This window comes from Monodon monoceros, unplaced genomic scaffold (genome assembly GCF_005190385.1).
Source record: "Monodon monoceros isolate NGI ecotype Baffin Bay Population unplaced genomic scaffold, NGI_Narwhal_1 Super_Scaffold_13, whole genome shotgun sequence".
Taxonomy (NCBI): Eukaryota; Metazoa; Chordata; class Mammalia; order Artiodactyla; family Monodontidae; genus Monodon; species Monodon monoceros.
This window is the reverse complement of record NW_021703769.1, coordinates 81589323-81610304: the sequence shown is the minus strand read 5'-3', so window position 1 is coordinate 81610304 and position 20982 is coordinate 81589323. Positions and strand designations below refer to the sequence as shown.

The window sequence follows — 20982 nt, the reverse complement described above, 5'->3', positions numbered from 1 at the left end:
CCGAACTCTGAGCGCCTTTCGCTGCTAGAGTATTCCTGAGGATGAGCCAGGGACCCATGGCTGGTGCGGTCTACAAACAAGCAACCAGAGAGACTCAATGCAAGACCAGAATTTTAAAAACTTTAACAATTTATTAGTCTTATTTTCCAGTAAAATAGTCACATAATGTCAAAAGAATGGAATGAAAGAGATGTAGCTGGCTACCTTTAATTCCACATAAATATTTAAAATCTAAAAACCTCAGGGGATCATCAGGCTGAGTAGAAATTTGATTCTTCAAAGCAAGTATTGCTTTACTGTTGTCATTAATCCAGTCAATAATATGACCAATAACCTGCAAAGGTAAACAAAATGCTTGCTGAGCTGTTTTTTTAAAAGACGTTTCGGTGAGCTCTTGTCAGTCAATCCAAGAAGAATATGTTATTGAACTGCGTCGCACAAAGCTTCTTGACCTCTTCTGCAAAAAGAATAGAAAACGGTGAGTAAGGTATAGAAATTCTCACTTAAAAGGTTATATATCAGTACCTTAAATTCCCTGGAGTAAAGTTGGTCATAAATAAAGGTCTGCATTAATTTTGACCTTAAATCTCAGAAGCCTTGATAAGAAATGTTAAGTCAAGAGAAAGAAAAAAGGACCTGACGTACAGGGGACTTTAACACTATGTAACATTGCTTCTTTGGGCCTGAGACAGCTCAAACCCAAAGTGTCTAAGACACCCGCGGGTTGGGGCGTGAGGAGCACAACTTCTAAAATCTTGAGGAATCTGATTCAAAAACACAGAAACTCTAGCTGCAACCCTGAATTGTGGATCGGGAGCTCCGCAACGGTGGCGTCATTATCTGGACTTTACTCAATTCCTGTTTTAAATGAGGCATGTAGGGGCTTCCCTGGTGGCGCAGTGGTTAAGAATCCGCCTGCCAATGCAGGGGACACGGGTTCCAGCCCTGGTCCGGGAAGATCCCACATGCCGCGGAGCAACTAAGCCCGTGTGCCACAACTACTGAGCCTGCGCTCTTCTAAAGCCCGCAAGCTGCAACTACTGAGCCTGCGTGCCACAACTACTGAAGCCCACGCACCTAGAGCCTGTGCTCCGCAACAAGAGTAGGCACTCCAATGAGAAGCCTGCGCACGGCAACAAAGAGTAGCCCCCACTCGCCACAACTAGAGAAAGCCCGGCGCAGCAACGAAGACCCAACGCAGCCATAAATAAATAAATGAGGCATGTATTCCCTGAGGTTGTTTCTAATGCATAGACTATTAATACAAGTATTGGTATCAAGAGAAAAATGTAATACACCCCAGAAGATGTCTGCAGAAGAAACCTCACACCTGACTGTCCTTACAATTGACACTCGGGGTGCACTGCCCCACTGTCCCACTCCTGAATAGACCAAATGATGATTTCTTTTAAGCAACAGGGGCATCTGCTTAAAATCTCAAGTCATGATTTCTATTTAGCATGTCCTTAGTACACTGAAAAGATAGTTTTTAAATATCAGTAGCATTAAAATTCTGCTCAAATACCAAACCCTATTTACCGTTTACTTCAATGAGGTTTGCATTTTTTTGATTCAAAATAACATACAGCTCCCGCTGGTCAGACTTTTTCCCAACAACCCAATAATCACTCATTGCTTTCACGATGATTTCTTCATCTTCATCCACTCTGTAAGAAAAGAGTTTCAAAACTCAATTATTTTATATATACAGCTGGATTGTGAAAAACATTCTAAAACAAGAAACAGGAAACTTGAGCCATTTGAAAAGTTCAGGGAGTCCCCTGTGAGTGACCAGCCCCTTCTGGGCTTAATGATGTTTGGAACTGGTGCCCAGGGAGGTAGTCAAGACCTCTGAAGGGGCCTGGGGTCACTCGGTTTTTGAAGATGATTCCTTTAATGTCCTCTTATTAGAAAGTGGACGCCTAACTGGTGAGGTGGTTAGAATTACCTTGTAAAATCACTGTTGATGTCACCCAGAATCTTCATTAAATCTGGATGAACAGACGTAAGTGACACACTGGGTGTTTTCCTCATGTGAATTGTACTTTTTTCTGCTAAATTCATGTGGTTGAAGTAGATAAACTTAAACTGGGGTTCTTTTTCAGACCTGTGAAAACATGTTATGGAGGTGGTAACTTTCTGAAAGAACAATTACCCAAATGTACAACTACACTGTAAAAACTCTAAATGTGGAATGGCTAAGGTGGTACTTTCAATGGCTGGGCCTTCAAATCAAGAACCTCAGTTAAGACGTAACATTCGGCAGTAACTTATCTGATATCCGTGAGGTATTCAAAATGACTGAATTTCCCAGCGAGCTCAAGTATGTACGTTTAAAACCACAAATATTTTAACCATTATGTGATGATTTTTTTTTTTTCAAGTACAGTGTTTTATAAACAGCAGTCACTCAGTTATCTGTTCACTTAACAAAAAACAAAGTAAATCAATGCAGGCCACTTACCCTTCCAGTGAAGGGATCAGCAAACTATGGCTCTGGGACCAAACCAGGCCCTGTTTTTCTAAATAAAGTTTTACTGGGACACCCATATGCCTATGTATTGTTACAGCTGCTCTCACGCTTAAAGGATAGTTGAGTACTTGAAACATACACGGCCCACAAAGCCTAAAGTACTTACTGTTTGGCCCTTTGCAGAAAAAGGTTGCTGACCCCCGTACATCTCATTTATCCCACAGCTGCATGTATGTAAACTGCCACAGAACGGAAGCTTAGCACTGTAATAACAAAGCTTTCATCATGCTACTCAGAGATCATTCTAAAACGTATGAACCTCCTCTGAAGTATTTAATTGGGATTTACCCTTTCATTATTCTGGATGACTGGGCAATGCTACTTTGCTGTCTCCCGGGTCAGAGTCTGAGACCCCTCGGGGAGCCACCCTGACAGCTGGGCCACTCGGCTCTCAGGGGCCTCCCCTCCCTCACCTCTCACTGTGCCTTAAATTCACAATCGGGGGTCTGCGTGAGAGCCTGGGCAGCCCTGCCACTGGGGGCCAGAAGCCTTCTCTGCTTACTACAGGGGGAGCAGCCACGCACTGAGGGGCTGAGGGTGCCGGAAATCCGGCCTCCGGGGAAGTGGTTACTACTGTGATACTCTACCTCTAGGCGAGAAAGAATGTGGACAATTAGTTCCCAGGAAAATGAAAACAGAATTCTTATAAAACCAGAATTTGTTTTGAGTAGGCCCCTAAATCTAAGAAAAGCAAGTATAACTAAAAGAAAAATTTTCTGGAAAGATGAAAATTTTAAAAGAAGTTTGGAAAGAGTTGTAAATTTCGTTGTTTGGACAGACTAACTTCTATGACCTTCAATCAGGCTTAAAGTTCTGGTTACTTGTCTAACACTGTGGCGTTCCTCTTTCTCTCATTTATAACATGTACAACACTCTTCTAAGAAGATCGGAATTCTTCCTTTTGTAATCCCACATGGACATTCACATGAGAGACGTTATTTAGGTAGTTAGGACAGGGGCAAATGTGGCCTCTTTCCGCTCCACCCACCATGAAGGATGATGTAAAAACGAAAATAGAACTAACAGTTACCTGCAATGTACTGTTAATAAAAGAAAACAAGATCTGCTCACATTAAAAACAGCAGGGATTCCCTGGTGGCGCAGTGGTTAAGAATCCGCCTGCCAATGCAGGGGGACACAGGTTCCAGCCCTGGTCCGGGAAGATCCCACATGCCACGGAGCAACTAAGCCCGTGTGCCACAACTACTGAGCCTGTGCTCTAGAGCCCGCGAGCCACAACTACTGAGCCCGCGTGCCTAGAGCCCATGCTCTGCAACAAGAGAAGCCACCGCAATGAGAAGCCCGCGCACCACAACTAAGAGTAGCCCCCGCTCGCCACAGCTAGAGAAAGCCCGCGTGCAGCAACAAAGACCCAATGCAGCCAAAAAAAATTAATTAAAAAAATAAAAATGAGAAAAGATAACAAGATCTGCTCACATTAAAAATAGCAGGGTTTCCCTGGTGGCACAGTGGTTAAGAATCCGCCTGCCAATGCAGGGGACACGGGTTCGAGCCGTGGTCTGGGACGATTCCACACGCTGCAGAGCAACTAAGCCCGTGCGCTGCAACTGCTGAGCCTGTGCCCAGAGCCCGTGAGCCACAACTACTGAAGCACACGCGCCTAGCGCCCGTGCTCAACAAGAGAAGCCACCGTGATGAGAAGCCCGCGCACCACAACGAAGACCCCATGCAGCCAAAAATAAAATAAATTTATATATAAAAAAAGAGGTCACAGGGATATCTCCCATGAGTAAAGAGCATCAATTTTACTGAGATGCCAGAGATTATATGTTTAAGGACCAGTTATGTGAAAACCTTCCCACACTTCCAAAGCCTACCTGGAAAAGTTACTGTGAGCTGTGAACCAGGGGAGGAAATGACCAGATGTTCAGCACACACGTAACTGCTCGCAGAGTTTCGCCTGTGGACTTGGGCAGCTGGCTGGGAGCAGGGCCCAGCTGTGGTTTTCATTTGTTCTGGGCTGTGTTCCAGAGAGCTGAAGGTTGCCAGATAGATGATTTCTAGATGGATATGGCTACTGGCCATTCCTCACTAATCAGACCAAACTTAAGGCAAAGAAGACTTCCTCCACCGCGCTCCACCATTAAACACCACTGACCACAGCCGGGGCCAATTCTTCCCATCTCGCCTTCGTCCGGCTCCTCCCCATGTCCGATCCAGGGTCTGATCATAACCAATCCTTACTGCTAATGGTTACACTGCTCACTTGTGGGAGGAATCCAGAGTAGTCAGCCTCCTAGGCAACTGGGCTACTTTACACATATATTCAAGAAGACTGATAAAAAAGGATTACAAAAAAAAATTGCTCACAGGAAAGAGGCTCCTTTCCTAATAACTTTCTACATCCTCCTCCTCCTTCCTGCCTTTTCAAATTTAATATTAGAATTGGCCAGTGAATAGGGGTGTGTGAAAGAAACAAAAACTGAAGTCTCAGATTCAGAAAACCATCGATTTGGGGGAAAATTTTAAGTTACAGCCCTCCTGCAAGCCCTTAAAAATTCTAGGTGAATTAGAGATTTAACACAGAAAATAAAGCCAGGAATGTACCAGAGATAAAAATGGGACATTTTTACAATATTGGGGTGGAAAGCCCCAAGTGTGCCACTAAAGACAAATCCAAAGGCAATGATTAATAAAACTGACTAAATATAAAGGAGAGAGGATGCAACATGACAAGGGTATTACATTAGGAGTACTGATGTAAAAGAAAAAAGACAAAGCACTTCAATGGAAAGAGCCAGAGGATGGGGACAATTTATGGAGGAGACAGAAATGCCCATAAACAGACAAGGAGATGCCCAACCTCAGTGTCACTGTCAAAGTGCGAGAGCATGGAGAACAGGAGCTGGTGGCACTGGCGGGAGGGGAAGATGGCTCCATCCTTGCGGGAGCCGAGCCACATGGTAAATGTGCATTTCCTTTGCCCCAGAGCTCAATCCTAGGGATTTCTCTTGAGGAGATAATTGGGTGTTTAAGTACCAGACTGTTCAATACAGAACTGTTTGTAATACTAATAGCCATAACCAGCCCTAACCATTAAATGGGAGAACGAATAAGCAAATAAAACACACCTTTCCTATTAAATACTATGAAGCCATTAAAGAGAATGAGGTAGGTCTGTACTTATTGGTTTAAACTGATGCTCATACCATATATATATTTATGTTTATTTAAAGCTACAGATTTACAGCATGATATATTTTCAAAAGTCCATGTGTAAAAAACACCATGTGTGTATGTCACTGTGTTTATATGCGTGTACAAGTCCAGAAAGACAGAAGCCAAATAAGATTTCCCATATTTCTATTTTAGAATCCTTTAAAAATTAAGGACATAAATTACTCTCAAAAAAAGAAAAAAAAATAGAATTTTAAGTTCTAGAGAAGGAAAAAACTGAGGTGGCCCACAAAGGAATAGAAACCAATCACCAAACAAACCTACTTCACACCATTCTTTAAAGGGCTGACCCCAATTTCATAAGGAACGTTAAGGGTTTCCCTGGAGGCGTAGTGGTTGAGAGTCCGCCTGCCGATGCAGGGGACACGGGTTTGTGCCCCAGTCTGGGAAGATCCCACATGCCGCAGAACAGCTGGGCCTGTGAGCCATGGCCACTGCGCCTGCACGTCCGGAGCTGCAGTTTATAAATCTGGACTCAACGCTAAACACTGGCACACAGCCCCGTGGGCACTTTCTAGTGGGGGCTGCAGCCGAGAGAACAGAGGACCCTGAGCTGGTCTCTGGGATCAGGACGGCTGGCTAACATAGCCTCCTCTGCCCCCCAACAATGCCCCTGACATGCTGCTGGCTGGGGTCTTTCCTCCCTCAGGGCTGCCTCTAATTTCTCTGGGATATGACTTATGGAGGTCCCAGAATTGGCATATAAAATGGCTTGATTTGGGTCAGAAGGATTTCTGGAAGAAAACATTATCTTTTGTACTCAAAAGCTTTTATCTTTAGTCAGTTGATGGTTACGGTTTGGCAATCAAAGCTCCTTACATATAACATCTCAGATGCATCGAGAGCCATCTTCAGGTCACGGTTTCAAAGATAAGAACAACTACGTTCCTAGAATCCCTGTTATTGGGCACACCCCTAAATTGTGTGGCACTTATTTTACCATCACGTTTGCCAGGTACCCTATCCTCCAGGGACTAATGGTACTGTGCAGTGATTCTCCTAACAGTCAAGAAATTGTCCTGTAGACAGGAATTGACAGATTTGTGCCCAAACATACATGGCAAAATGCCGATGGAAGAATCTAAGTGGGGGTATATGTGTATCCACTGTACAATTTTTTCAACCTTCCTATGTTTGAAAATTTTCATAATAAAATATCGGAGAGAAAACTGCTGTCTAATGATAGGATAATTAATATCCAAGGCCATCTCCTTTCTTCTGTACAATCCCAAAGAGGGTTAACCTGATGTGTAAAATAAAAGGTACTAGACCGCCAGTTTACCTCTGGATATTTGTCAGTGAGTTACTTGATATTCATCATATCTGCCGAAAGCACAGGCAGAGCAGTTAAAATGTCCAGTCATCTCCCAAGGGTTTGGGGATGTAAGTAACTACACTTGATCATTCTCCACTCATAACCTGCATGATCCAACACAGATTTAAGGCACATGCTTCCTTCAAAATTGAAAATCTGGCAGGTTCATGGTCAAAAAATTAGATTAAACAGCACTGTCAAGATGTAAGTTGGTCAGGCACTTTCATTCCTTGGCTGTATCTTTTCTAAAACTACGTAAGCTGTCAGCAGTAAAAATCCACTTGCAGATACAAAACCTACCCGTGCTTTCACCTGGAGCCCGTGTGGGACCTCTCTGTGGGCTGGTGCTTATGTAAGACCACATACATACAACATATGATCACAAGCACAAGGTTATACATAAATTCACAGCATTTTAGTAAATTCTCAAACACATGGGAAGCCCATATAAAGAAGCCTTTTATTCCTTAAAGTACTTTCCATCTACACACTTTACAGTCATTTGACTTTGCACTGAGAAAAGAGTAGAAAGAGGTTCAGTGACTTTTCAGGGTGTTTTTAGAACCAAGGTGAGTTTAACCTCGAGTCTCCTGATACTCAGTCTAGAGCCTTTCAAGACGCCAGACTCAGCACCAATGCCTACTGGCTTACGTCACAGGCAACCTCACCAGGAACACTTCTGCACAAGAGGCAAAGTGCTTTCCGTCTATGCAAAGCAAAACCCTGCTGATTACCTCTGCCAGTGTGGATTTCACAGCCTGGGCGGGTCATGTGGGATGTGAAGTGAACTCACAAGGCCAAGACCACAGGCAGAGCTAGCACACCTAACCCCACACGTTCATACCACCACTGGGGAGGGCTGAGGGGATGCATTAAGAGAAGACCCAGCCCCGACCATCATTGTGGGGCAGAAAAACTCACGAACAGCTCCCTAGGAAGCTTTGCAGACAGGACCAAACAACACATTTGTTCTCTGGATTCAGAGATTATACGAACCTTAACACCATCCATGTTCTAAGCAAAAACCACCCTTATTCTTCCAAAGCCAGTTAAATGCTTGAAAGCAAACACAAAGCAAAGTACAAACCCAGATATTCTTTTGTTGATGTTAAACTGCTCACAAATGTCAGATGCCAGCACTGTAAGCTGGGGCCCAACAATGCTGTCCAGTCTTCGGCAAAAGTCCAGTGTAGGCTGGATAGAAGCTTACAAGTAATTCAAGAAACACCAGTGAGTGTGAGGACACTGTGTTAAAAAGGTCAATTTTCATTTTACCATCTTAACAACAATATTCAAATGAAAACTGTACTGATCTGGGAAATAATTAAATGATCAGGTCCCCCTCCCCTCCCAAATAGAAGAGAAACAGAGGAGCCAGAATTAGTCATATTTAAGATGAAAAAGAGGCAAAGAACTATCTCACTGTGAATGTTGACTGAAGCACTCCCTGTGGGGTAGTAAGTTGCCTGCCTACCCCCAGTAGACCTAGGAAGGTCAAATACTTATTTAACAAACACTACACAGCACTCACAGGCCAGGCTCTGTTGGCGCTTTACAAATATTCCCTCATTTAATCCTAAAGCCCCCTTTGAGATGGGTACTCCCATAATCGTTTCACGGGCAGGAAGGCACAGAAAGGTGCCCAGGTCCTACTGCTGAGAAGCAAGAAAGCTGGGACTTTAACGATATTAGAAATAGCTGGTTAAGATGGCAGAGGCCCCAGATGGAGGCTTAATACAGTCTCCCTGTTGCTACGACAACTTGTTTATCATTTAGGAACAGATCACAGCAAAGTGTAAAGAGAAAAGGCTTAGCTAATCAGGTGAAATCAGATACAGGTGTGTACCTACCATCGATCATAAAGCACACAGCTGCACTCATGGCCTGCGGGGGGGAGGGGAGAAAAGAAACCAAAGATTAGATAATGGCACAAAAAAAGAAGACTTAAATAATCAAATGCAGTGGTCTTGTTTAAATCTTTATTTAAATATATCAACTTTATAAAGACTTTTTTAGTCAACTGGAGAAATCTGGATAGGGTCTGGATAATAGATGGTATTAAGGAAGTTATTAACGTTATTTTGGTCCAGTGTGATATTGGCAGGTGGTGATGTTAAAACAGAGGTCCTTATTAGTTAGAGATGCAAAATGAACTATTTATAAGGGAAATGAGATGATTTAAAATGCTCTAACAAGAAACCAAAACATGGGGCTTCCCTGGTGGTGCAGTGGTTAAGAATCCACCTGCCAATGCAGGGGACACGGGTTCCAGCCCTGGTCCGGGAAGATCCCACATGTCGCAGAGCAACTAAGCCCGTGCACCACAACTACTAAGCTTGGGCTCTACAGCCCGCGAGTCACAACTACTGAGCCCGTGTTCCACAACTACCGCCCTCGCACCTAGAGTCCGTGTTCCACAACAAGCGAAGCCACCGCAATGAGAAGCCCGCGCACCACAACGAAGAGTAGCCCCCACTCGCCGCAACTGGAGAAAGCTTGCGCACAGCAACAAAGACCCAACACAGCCAAAATTAAGTACATAAATAAACCCAACCTAACATAAATATACATCCTTACAAGATAATATCCTGACAGAAACTCAGACTATCCTTATGGAATTAGCAAGTCCACAGCTTTAAAATCAGAGCGAAGGCAGAATCCACTGGAGTGTGGGCAGGCATCGAACAACAGGCAACACCGGCCTTGACGGCCTCTGACCTGTCCGCGTGCAGGACTTGAAACATCTGAGTCACAGCCTCAGACAGTGACTCTTGCTAATCACAGAACTACTGTTTAATGGGGACTGAAAGTAACCCTCCTACTCCAGAAAGCACCCATTTTGAGTTTTACAATAATCAGAACTTGTGACACCTGTTCCAAGAAACATGTGAGGTCTGCGCACCAACTAGTGTACCTGTGCAAGAAAGATTTACTTTAGTATCATCTGTAACCCTGGAGAGAAAGGCCACTGTTACCTTATAAACAATTAAATGCAGAGCTTCATATGTGTCATCTGTATTTACAAAAATTTTGGGGAATCTGCATTTTGCTTCTGGATCATTAAGATTCAAGGGTCCAGTGAGAAATCTGAAAAGGAAGCAGAGATGACTTGATTCAATTAGGCAGATTATAAACAGGAATATATAAACAGTGCATTCCTATAAAGGTGTTAATATACGGCCTTTTTGGGAAGCTAGACATTACTTAGAAAACACCAGATCAGAATACAAAAAAGTAATCGTTTTAATTCATTGGAAACAAAAGAATTTCCTTTGTTGATTATTGTCAATAAAGTAGCACAAAGGTAATTCAGTGTTCATGATTTTATCTTTACCAAAAAAGATAATAAAATCCAATACTGTCTATCAAAGGACAGAAGTCCTACCTTCCATAGTGTTGAAGATTTCCGGGCATTTCTGCCCTTATTGGAGAATCCCTTCCCGCCAACTGTAAACAAATTTAATGTTGACAAGTCACTTATTAGATTTCCTATATTCAAAACTTTGAAAAACAGCATTTATATTTACTAGTTGGCTCCATGCCATTTTTCTATATCAATTTTCCATATTCCTCTCCACCAAAAAAAGGGAGGGGGGATTACAGAGGTACAGAAAGAACTCACTGGTTTTAAACAGAACTATCATAACTTCACTGTGCCCTAAATTCCACATACTGATTTTGTTCCTTTTACAGCAATAATTGAAATCTCCCATGTGGTTAATACGTGCTAGGCGATGACATAAATTACATCATTTCATCTCATATCACCCCTATGGGGAATGCCGTCTTCCTATTTTCTAGAAATGGAAACAAGTTTGAAGAAGTTCACCAGCACACCCAGCCCGAGTGGAGGGGCCAGGCATCAAACACAAGCCTGTGTGACCTGAAAGTCCCTGCCTTCAGCCATGACATGGTGCCTCCTCATAGATCTATATTTGTAACCCATTCCTGGTTTCTTCTGCTGAAGATACACTACTTAAATATGCATAGGAAATGAAAAAAAATTCCAAATCTAATAGTCACATTAGCTAAAACTTATTATTCTTCTAAAACTTCTTGATGTTCTTCTAGTCTATATAAAATTCTAGCATGTAACTGAAAATGAAAGATTGAAAAACAGTAAATCCAATAGTGAAAATGCACAGCTCTCACACGTGCAGCCTGTAGCGAGAGAAGTCCTCACATATCCATGTCCTCACTGGCACTTCGTACATTCCTATTTTATAAGCCCGGCTCTTTAGACATATAATAAAGCACCAATAGAGTGTTCTGCTGTTGCAACAGCACTGTCCACCATGGGAAAGCCTCCTGAAGGATCCTTCTGAGGGTGTGGTTGGAAGCAGGTGCTTTAGCATTAGTCAGACCCCGAGATCAAGTCCTGGCTCCGTCACTTACTAGCTGGGTGACATGGGGCTAAATCACGTAAGCCCCCCAAGCCTGGGTCTCCTATCTGTAAGATGGAGATAAGGTACCCGGCTTTCAGGATGGCTGTCAGGATGTCATGAGATAATGCAAGTGTGCTGGGCACTTACACCGTGCCTGGCGTATGGTACACACTCCAGAAACATTAGCCACTGTATTCAAACTACCCAGAAAGGAGCAAAGTGCAGTACCAGGTCCTTCTCAAAACCTTGAGATTTCTCATCAAAGAGACTTTTTTCCTGTTGTTTCAGGTCATGGCCTTAAAAAACAGAGCGAGGGAGAGGGTGCGTGTATGCGCTCCTGGGTCAAAATGATAATGTTATGGTTTACGAACACTTTTCACTTCCAACCTAACTAAAGCTAAGAAAAGATACTTTGCGGAAAACACTGAAGTATTATTTACAGTTCTCTGCAGAAAACTGACAAATTGTCAGAATGGAAAAGCCAGGCGGGAAGTATAAAATCAACTCAAAATCAGATCTCATGTTTGTACGTGAAAAGACCACAGAATTAACCACTGTTTTGTCCAAGATCCCTGGCATTTTCAGAGTTCCCAGAACCCGACCTAAAAATCCAGTTTTTCCTCTACTCAATGAATTGCTCCCCTTAAAAACATAGCTTTGCAATTGCATTTGAACGTAACAAAATGAAGAAAAGCTGACACACGTGGTTTTCTGTGCTAAGTGACACACGCTAAATATACACAGTTGGCCTTCCGTATCTGAGGTTTCCACATCTGCAGATTCCACATTTGTGGATTCAACCAACCGCATGTTGAAAATATTTGGGGCAAAAATTTCTTTTGAAAGTTCCAAAAAGCAAAACTTGAATTTTCCACACACTGGCAACTATTTACATAGCATTTGCATTGTAGGGGGACTTGAGCATACGTGTGTGGATCTGGGTATCTGGGGGGTCCTGGGAGCAATCCCCCATGGATACCAACAGACAGCTACACGACTAAACATCACACTAATAATGTAAAATACAGATCAGAACTGCCCCACCCACCAAGGTACTCCACCCCCAAATCTGTGTGTGTGTGTGTGTATGTCTGTCTATATATCTATTTATCCATCTATCTATTTATCTAGAGATTAGTACCCCATCATACCTCAGGTTCGATATGCCTTGGAAATAGAGATGTGGTGAGGTATTTGTATAAAATTCTCATGTCATCTTGTTCTAATCCACTCCTGAAACATCAGAAAAGCACTGTGTTAAAAGTCTGGAATTGGTCTTCTGTCTTTCCATTGCTCTGTGATAAAAGTTCATCTCTCTTTTTTTTTTGCATGATATCAAGAAGGCCTTTCCTTGATGGAAAGTTCAAGAATGGAATGAAGTAAACTTGAGTCCAGCACTAGAACTCTAACCTGACCTGCTAAAGGCTACTACTACTTGGTCCTGCATTTTATGCGCCACTTGAAGTGAAAAGTCACAGCAGATTTGATTTGCCTACCACGTGGGATTATCCAGGGAGCATTAGCAGCTCCCCTTGAGGTAGCAGGTTTCTGTCCACTTTCTGGGTTACACGGTAAGGCCACTTTCTTTCACCCCGCATCCTGAACATACTGCTATGCTGTAGACGGGAAACTCAAAACACTATGTCTCAGAAATGTATTTGGATTTTAATTCTCTCGATTCAGTGTAGGCAAAAAGTGGGAAGTGAAAGAAACAAACTTTTGGGCAAACCATCCAATCTGGCACCTGGAATAGTACTGAGAAACTAGCAGGTGTTGTTGGACTCTACCTAAAACCGGTTTTTCAGATAAGCATATAAACAGACAATGAGTCTGTATCTGGGGTTTTTTTTCTATTCAAGATAATTGAAAAAATCCTTGAGGAAGTCTAACTAGATATAAACCAAGCCTCTGCACCACGTTCCAGGGGCTCTGTCTTCTTTCCCAGTGGAATCGCAGGTTATGTTAGAAGTCCGGCCCGGCTCGGCACAGAAACCCGCCCCGCTTCCCTGAACTCCTCCCATTTGTCTTATCTCCGCCGCCTCCTACACCACCTCTCCTCTCTCATTTTCAGAATGTCTGTCCACAGCTAAAACTCTAAAGGGGCCAAACACCCAGAAGCAGGTTTGAAGCTTCCTGCCAAGCAGAACGAAGTCCTGGGTCCAAAGGTGAGGCCAAAACAGAAACAGCTGAGAACTGTCAGCGCTTGGCCTGTGACAACACGAATTCTGAGAGTAACCTGCAGCCAACCGGGCAGATGGACCTTTCAGATCAAACACACAGAAGGTCCCCCACTCTTTTCTTTTGTGGAAATAACTGAGGAAAGAAAGAGAAAGACACAAAACAGGCTCTGGGTGTTACTTTCCATTCAAGACATAAATCCTGGTGGAGAGAGCTTGCTACTGGTAAGCAGCAGACAGTATGTAAAGAATCATGCTCTGGGCAATTTCTTCCAGAGTTGCGCTTCCGGAAACGGTAGCTACTGGGTACATCTGGCTACTGAACACCTGAAATGCGGCTGGTGGAGATGAGTGTAAAATACACACTGGACTTTTAGGATTGAGCACAAAAAGAGTAGCTCGTTAATAATTTTTTATATTGTTTACATGTTGAAAAAATATTTGAGATATATTGGGCTAAAAAATATATTGTTAAAATTGATTTCTCCAGTTTCTTTTTATTTTATTGTGGCTACTAGAAAACTTAAAACGACATTTGTGGCCTGCATCATATGCTTATTGGACAGTACTGCTCCAGACCAGAGACACTGAGCAGAAAACACCCTATAAAAGGAAACGGAAGACACTTCTTAACTACTTACTATGTGCGCTGTGCTTAGGGCTTTGCATTTATTATTGCACTTAAGATTTAATGCTAGGCATTAAGTAATTTGATGCTGGTTTTCTGGGTAGAAAATTTATAAAGAAAATAAGTCGCAGCCAGCTGTTCAGAGCATGAAGCAGCAAGTAGGCGGTTCCCACTCTGCCTATGGGGAGGCCTGCCGGGTTGTGGAACGTCCACGAGCTCCAACTGTAGCAACCCTCTTCCCAGTACCTGCCACCCCCATCCCAACTCCTGCTCCCCAACAAAAGTAAATGAAGTAATACTGTGTTATAATTATGCCGGATGTTACCGCTGGAGAAAAGTTGTTACGACTTCATGCCAATCTTCAATAATCTCAAAATAAAAAGTAAAAACAAACAAACAAAAAACCCAAAAAAACAAGAGTTCCTTTCTTAGCACAAGTAAACAAATAAAAGCAAACAAAACCCTGTACTGACAGGTCCACATGATTCAGAACTCTGTCAATGGCTCACATCAAACAGGAAACAGCCTACGGGTGCTCAGAAGTACAGATGTTCTCAAAAGTTTCTCAAATAGTCATTTGATATGAATGATTTAAAAAAAAGAAAAATTATTCTTCTGCCCAACTGATTTATTTGTGTGCATGAGATGCTACTACTTTCTCAAGACTGATTTTTCTGTTTTATATGACTCTGTGCCTTGTTTTTACTTAAATGCTAAATGGACTTCACCTGTTTTGCTCTAAGACCTCCACACCTGCTCTGAGTGAAGCCTCAACTCCAGCGCTGTGAGCTGCGCACAGCCGTGGTCCGGGATCTATGCACTTCTCCAGAGCCCGCCAACTCTGTTTCTGGTGGCGATGCCAAGTTATTCGAGAATCTCTTTCAGCAGGAGCGTTACCGAGAATGAAGTGGCCATCATTCGACATAATCCTTCAAGGTAGGATCAGTTTAGTCTATAATACAGACTATGTCACTGTCAAGTGTTGAATGTAAAATAATCTAGCCAAGATCAAAGAGTCTGGTCAACTTTGATTAACTTAAGAAATAGCTAAGACATTTATTCATAAAAGCATTCACCCCTTGGGCTTCCCTGGTGGTGCAGTGGTTGAGAGTCTGCCTGCCGATGCAGGGGACATGGGTTTGTGCCCCGGTCCGGGAAGATCCCACATGCAGCGGAGTGGCTGGGCCCGTGAGCCATGGCTGTTGAGCCCGTGCGTCCGGAGCCTGTGCTCCGCAACGGGAGAGGCCACAACAGTGAGAGGCCCGCGTACCGCAAAAAAAAACAGGCCAAAAACACTGGGCGAGATAGTCAACTGACACCCTCCTCCCAACAGAGGAGGAGCCACTGCTAAATCCTTTCACAGCCGCTGCTAAAACCAAATCCACGAGTTAGACGCAACACGGTCCAAACAGAGCTCTAAGGTATTTCCTACCATCTGCTTTAAGCTCACCATCAACGTTCTTGGAGCACAAACAACATGCCAGAAGATACAAACACAAAAACCGAATGCACTTGAGCAGCTGCCGGAGGGCTTTCAGCTGGCTGCTCCCCCGTGAACCTCAGCGGCTCATCACAGGCAGACCACTGTCAGCTGTGAACAGACAGGCTGGCTCTCACTCAAGTCTTCAGGGACCTCTCCCCGCGGTCTCAGGCATGTTCACACAGCTCTTCCAGAGTTCTGTGTTCGGGAGTTGAAAGCTTTTAGTAACAGTTTATGTTTGCTTCTTGAGTATCAATGCTTTCATCAAAGAAATTATGTATTTGTCCCTACTACAGGACGCAAACACAGTTTGATGACAGTGGGTTACTTCCTGGTTTTATAGCACTTATAACTTGTTGGATATTTTTTAAAAACTAGCTTCCTTAAAAGGAAGTATGAAAATTATGGGGCTTCCCTGATGGCACAGTGGCTAAGAATCCGCCTGCCAATGCAGGGGACACGGGTTCCAGCCCTAGTCCGGGAAGATGTCACATGCCGCAGAGCAACTAAGCCTGTGCACCACAACTACTGAGCCTGTGCTTTACAACTACTGAGCCTGCGCTCTAGAGCCCGCGAGCCACGACTACTGAGCCCGTGGGCCTAGAACCCATTATCCACAAGAGAAGCCACCGCAATGAGAAGCCTGCGCACTGAAATGAGTAGCCCCCACTCCGCAATGAGTAGCCCCACTCGCCACAACTAGAGAAAGCCTGCGCACAGCAACAAAGACCCAATGCAGCCAAATATAAATAAATTAATTAATTTAAAAAAAAAAGGATTCTTCAACCTAACATTTTCTCTATCTTCCGTGGAACCAGTTTTAAACTCCCCTGCTTGGTAATTTTAAACAAAATTACCCTAATTTTGGTTTAAACAATCACTGCCTTATTTTAACAATATCTAAAAAGACGCATCCTACCCCGCCACCCACCACCAGCTATTACTTCCAGTTTGACAACATGGTATCAACGGAGTCATTGCTATTTTTTGTGATCCTAAAAGACTTTCTTCTTCTATACACCAAGCCGTAGGGTATACCTACCAGATGAGTTGATCGTTATAGAGAAAGGCAGTGTACTTGACTATACTCAGGCTTTCTTCCATTCTATTAATAAAGGACTGGATTTTCAAATAAGTCATTTTATCCAATGGGAAGAAGCTGATCCCGCCAAAAATGTCAAGTAGATCGCATGACTGCAAATGCAACGTTTGCAAATACTGTAGGAAAAAAATAAGGCATAAAAGTTACTAATAGTATATTGAAGACAGTACTCTGACAACTGAAAATAATTAGTCTTAATTTATGGTACAATTACATGCTAGCAAACAGCACACTGCCAAGACCAACACAGAGGTGAGCCACAGGGAACTGGATTTGAAATCAGTACCAATTTCAAAAAATTAAGTTCAAACATAAGTAGTGTTCATTCAGCATTGTGCTATCTCTCTTTGAAGCACTGAAGTCTTCATATCAGTGCTCCTCAGATTAGACTGACCTCCACACATGATATCATGGGCCATCTTATACTAAAATCATGCTGGAAGGGCATACAGTCAGTGTTGATGGACAGGAGAGAAATTAAGACAAGAAGAGGAAGAGGGGACAGTCAGAGTGAATAACTATGGTCATTAAAGTGAAGAAACAAGAAAGAAAAGTACTTCATAAAAACAAAATAATTCAAAAATAGACATCAAAGGTAGTGTAGGGAGAAAGATAAATTGAGAGTCATTTCTCTAAGATAAACTGGATTTGACCAGGGGAAGGTCAAATATGCAAAATTTACATTGAAGGAGAATGGCAACTGTGTAGACACATTCCCATCAGCTGGGAAAGAAAAATCACACTAATCACCACTAAGGGAAGAAAGTCTGTGTCACAGCCACAGGCTTCACCTTGAGTCAATAAAGATTACGCCTGTTTAGTGAACATAATTGATCTGTAAGAACGTGAGATTTTGCTAATTAACCGATCCACCACACAGGAAGTTTGCTTTTGAGTAAGCCCACAGGGACAGACACAGGCGGGACAAGGATGAAGCCGAAAGACATCTCCAAGATGCTTTAAGGAGCTGTGTACAAATGTCAAGAAGCTCTGATTCAAGAGCGCAAATCTAATGAGTCTCCTCACTGGTCTGATCTTGTCACACTATGCCTGAGGCTCTTTGCCATTTTTCCAACTTCTAGATTTTTTTTGTATGTGAGAAACAAACCTGTCTGTGTCGCTCTCTAACAGTCTGTTTGGACAACTACCAAGATTACAAATAAAATTCAAAATATTTACCCGATGGAAGAATTTCTCTAATCTTTCTTTTAAGAGCTTGACACCTCCATCTTCCATGGCTCTCAGAAATGTACCATTAAAAAGCTAATGGTGTAAAAGATTAAAAAAAAAAACAGTCAATTTCTTATGTCCTTCAATTTCCCAATATAACAAGTTCTTCTTTTCCTTTTACATTAATTCCGCTAATTTCATCCCCCAATTCCTTTTGAATATAGAAAATATTTACATGAGAAAGCCTGAGTTATAAGTCACAAAATACCAAAACACTGTTAAGTGATACTGTAAATTTTATAAAATCACCTAACTGTTTTGGGCATTTTTTTTCTGAAACCTGAACTCACACCTAAGTTTCAGTTTACATAAATAATATTGCCAGATCCTTCAATCATGCAAATACCTGCACTATGTACTTTCCTCAAGAACATGGACTCTACTGTTCACTAATGCAGATATACTCCTAGCACAAGTCTGGGAAGAGAGAAGGGCTCAGTACTGAGTAAGTGCACACATAAACCTCAATACTGTTTCAAAGGCCCCATTATTTCCTCCCCCTAAAATGGACACATAGTCACCTCGCAGTCATGTAAAGAGTTAAGAATTATTTTAAGCATCCCATGTAAATTGGGGTAACTGGCTAGACTCTCAATTCAGAAAGCATGTCACGCTTACCTTGTACATGCTGTAGCACTGTTGGAGCACCGAACTATAAACCTTGTCCTACAAACAACACAAAGACATGGCACAGATCTTAATTTAAGGGAAAGCAGAAGAAGTCTATTGCATAGCAAAGGTACAGTGGCTCTTGGCAAAGCAATACAATGCTCATAAACTTGGTCCTATAGTAGTTGTGTGCTGAAAATAAGAGGTATTTAAATTCAATTACGAACCAGTAAGCCTAATTTTTAGGAGGGCTTTAAACACAGATGATCAGTAGAAGGCATTCGTAAGAGATGGTACATATACACTTTTATAAGATTGTGCTAATGGAAATGATAAGCATAAAATTTTGCTGTGTGTACCCTGAGAAACTTCTGCAGAAGTGACATAGCTTAAATCTGAAAAAATAAGTCACTCAAGATACTAACAAATTTTTTTCTAAAAATATGAAATAAAAAATGACACATTACCAGCAACTCCTCCTCTTGGTATTCGACAACTGGTTTTCCGTCCTTACTTTGCTTTTCAATTATGGGATTCCTAACAACCTACAAAGTTTGATCAACTGAAATTACACAATGTATCAACTATATGTTTTAAATTTTCCCCTAAATTAAAAAACTTGGACATGTCCCAACCCAAAACTTCTTAAAAGAGCCCCAGTAACAAATACACCAAACAGGAGTCTGATTTTTAAACTGCCACCAACCCTATTGTAACTCTCCTCAGATGCAATGACTGGAGGATTTCCTGATTCCTAACAGTAAAGATCACCCATCACTTTATAATACAAATTCAAAAAGGTGTACTGTGTATGTAAATACCATGACCATCCAGAAATTTTCTTCTGGTTCGTTGAAGAACTGTCTATTCTTCTGTGTATGTAAAGATTTTGCAGGTTTTGATGGACTAAAGGTCCTAAAAAGGTTAAAAGAATGTTAGGGACAATTCTCCAGCATAAGTTTTAAGAATTCACTGAACTCTGCAAAAGCACATTGAAAAGTATTACCTTGTAAACTGTACAATAGCTTCACATAATCCGACATTTCTAATTTTTTCATTCTTTTCTACTTCATTTGGATAGTAAAACAAAATTTTATTCTCCTCCTAAAGTATGAAAAAACAGAATCACAACATTGACATAAGCATTTTTTCTGTCTTAGCTGTTGAAAGTGCTACATTTACTGTCAACCTCTCATGCCATACACGTTAGCTGGCAAAACAAAGGACCCTTTTTTAGAAAAACAAAAATTATCTTCTCCTCACGGTGTAAACAACGCCCACCTGCCTGAAGGTAATTGTGATATTCAGTAAATCATATGCCATCTGAAAGAGCATTAGACAACTATTCTGAAAACTCAGTCTCTGGATTTCTTTCCTCATGCTAATTTGTAATACACCAACGCTTGTTAAGAAATAAGCGTCTGTGCAGGTGCACAGACTTACACCTCCCCACAAATTAAACCCAGCAGGTTCACAGGCATTTGGACTCACAGCCTTTAAAAGGACCGTGATTTCCTGCCAACACAACCTACCGCCGGACATCCGTTGAGGAAATCACCGTCCCCACCTTAAAAAATAACCATTAAAAAAAACCACCCGCCCCCATCCGATTTAATTTATTAATTTGGAAAAAAAAAACTTTCCGCAAGATCCCCCAAACCTGCATTTAAAGGACTACAGTCTCCCACTCTTGTTCCACGCTTCTAGACGGGGACTTCCAGCAACAAAGACGTAAACTCAACTTTAATACCCAGGATTGATGTAGAGAAGAGTGACTCCACCTGTGTGGAGTGATTAGCCTGACGAACCTTCACTCAATACACAGGCTTTGAGTCAGGACCTAGAACAGACGCTGCCCGCGTTGTGTGGCCCCCGCCGTAGCCCCTGGCCCGGGCACACACACACACCTGGCACAAAGCAGCCCGGTAAATGCCGCTCGACGAGGGCAGGGTGACAGGTGCTGCCCGGCTCCGGGAGGGCCGGGGCCGACGCCCCGGCGCACCCTGCGGCTGCTCGGGCCCGACGCCGTACGGCCGCCCCACGCCCTCCTCGGCCGCTTACGGACGCCCGCGCGCGGCCCCGCTCCGCTTACCTCTCCCTCGCGCGGCCCGAAGCGCGGGTTGTAGATGAAGAAGCTCAGTAGCGCCGGCGGGAACTGCTTCTCCTGGGCCGCCCCAGCTCCTGCCCCGGCCGCTGCTGCCGCCATCCCAGCCCGGCCCCCCAGCCTCGGGAGCCTCCCTCTGCCCGCCCAAACACAGCTGCCGCGAGGAGACCGCACTTCCGCCTCGCTCGCCGTCGTCCCGGAAGTGTCCGCTGCCGGCCCGG

At 43.0% G+C, this 20982-nt stretch overlaps 1 protein-coding gene across 2 annotated transcripts; it reads right to left on the bottom strand.

Moving 5' to 3' along the window:
- Positions 1 to 109: 109 nt before the first annotated feature.
- On the bottom strand, positions 110 to 20953 carry CCZ1 (CCZ1 homolog, vacuolar protein trafficking and biogenesis associated). Of its 2 annotated transcripts, XM_029221343.1 has the most exons (15): positions 20750 to 20953; positions 19664 to 19761; positions 19479 to 19572; positions 19125 to 19202; positions 18667 to 18714; positions 17998 to 18081; positions 16759 to 16934; positions 12583 to 12664; positions 10432 to 10493; positions 10022 to 10133; positions 8897 to 8930; positions 8134 to 8251; positions 1949 to 2107; positions 1540 to 1667; positions 110 to 457 (listed from the first exon to the last, which is right to left on the bottom strand). In XM_029221343.1, the coding sequence occupies exons 1-15, from the start codon at positions 20861 to 20863 to the stop codon at positions 402 to 404; spliced, it is 1443 nt and encodes a 480-aa protein (XP_029077176.1). In that variant the 5' UTR covers positions 20864 to 20953; the 3' UTR covers positions 110 to 401. The 2 variants fall into 2 exon arrangements, 1 of the variants encoding a protein (XP_029077176.1); XR_003793254.1 differs by lacking the exons at positions 110 to 457; positions 1540 to 1667 and having other exon boundaries at positions 4372 to 8251; positions 20750 to 20940.
- Positions 20954 to 20982: the final 29 nt, after the last annotated feature.

What these genes read in the sequence shown, in the direction of transcription:
- CCZ1 (XM_029221343.1), bottom strand. Translation starts at nt 20,863, where the DNA reads ATGGCGGCAGCAGCGGCCGGGGCAGGAGCTGGGGCGGCCCAGGAGAAG. An exon ending in AATCTTCAACACTATGGAAG is followed by an intron (nt 10,134 to 10,431) that starts GTAGGACTTCTG and finishes CTTCCTTTTCAG; the next exon opens with ATTTCTCACTGGACCCTTGA. An exon ending in TGCATTTAATTGTTTATAAG is followed by an intron (nt 8,931 to 10,021) that starts GTAACAGTGGCC and finishes TCCCCCCCGCAG; the next exon opens with GCCATGAGTGCAGCTGTGTG.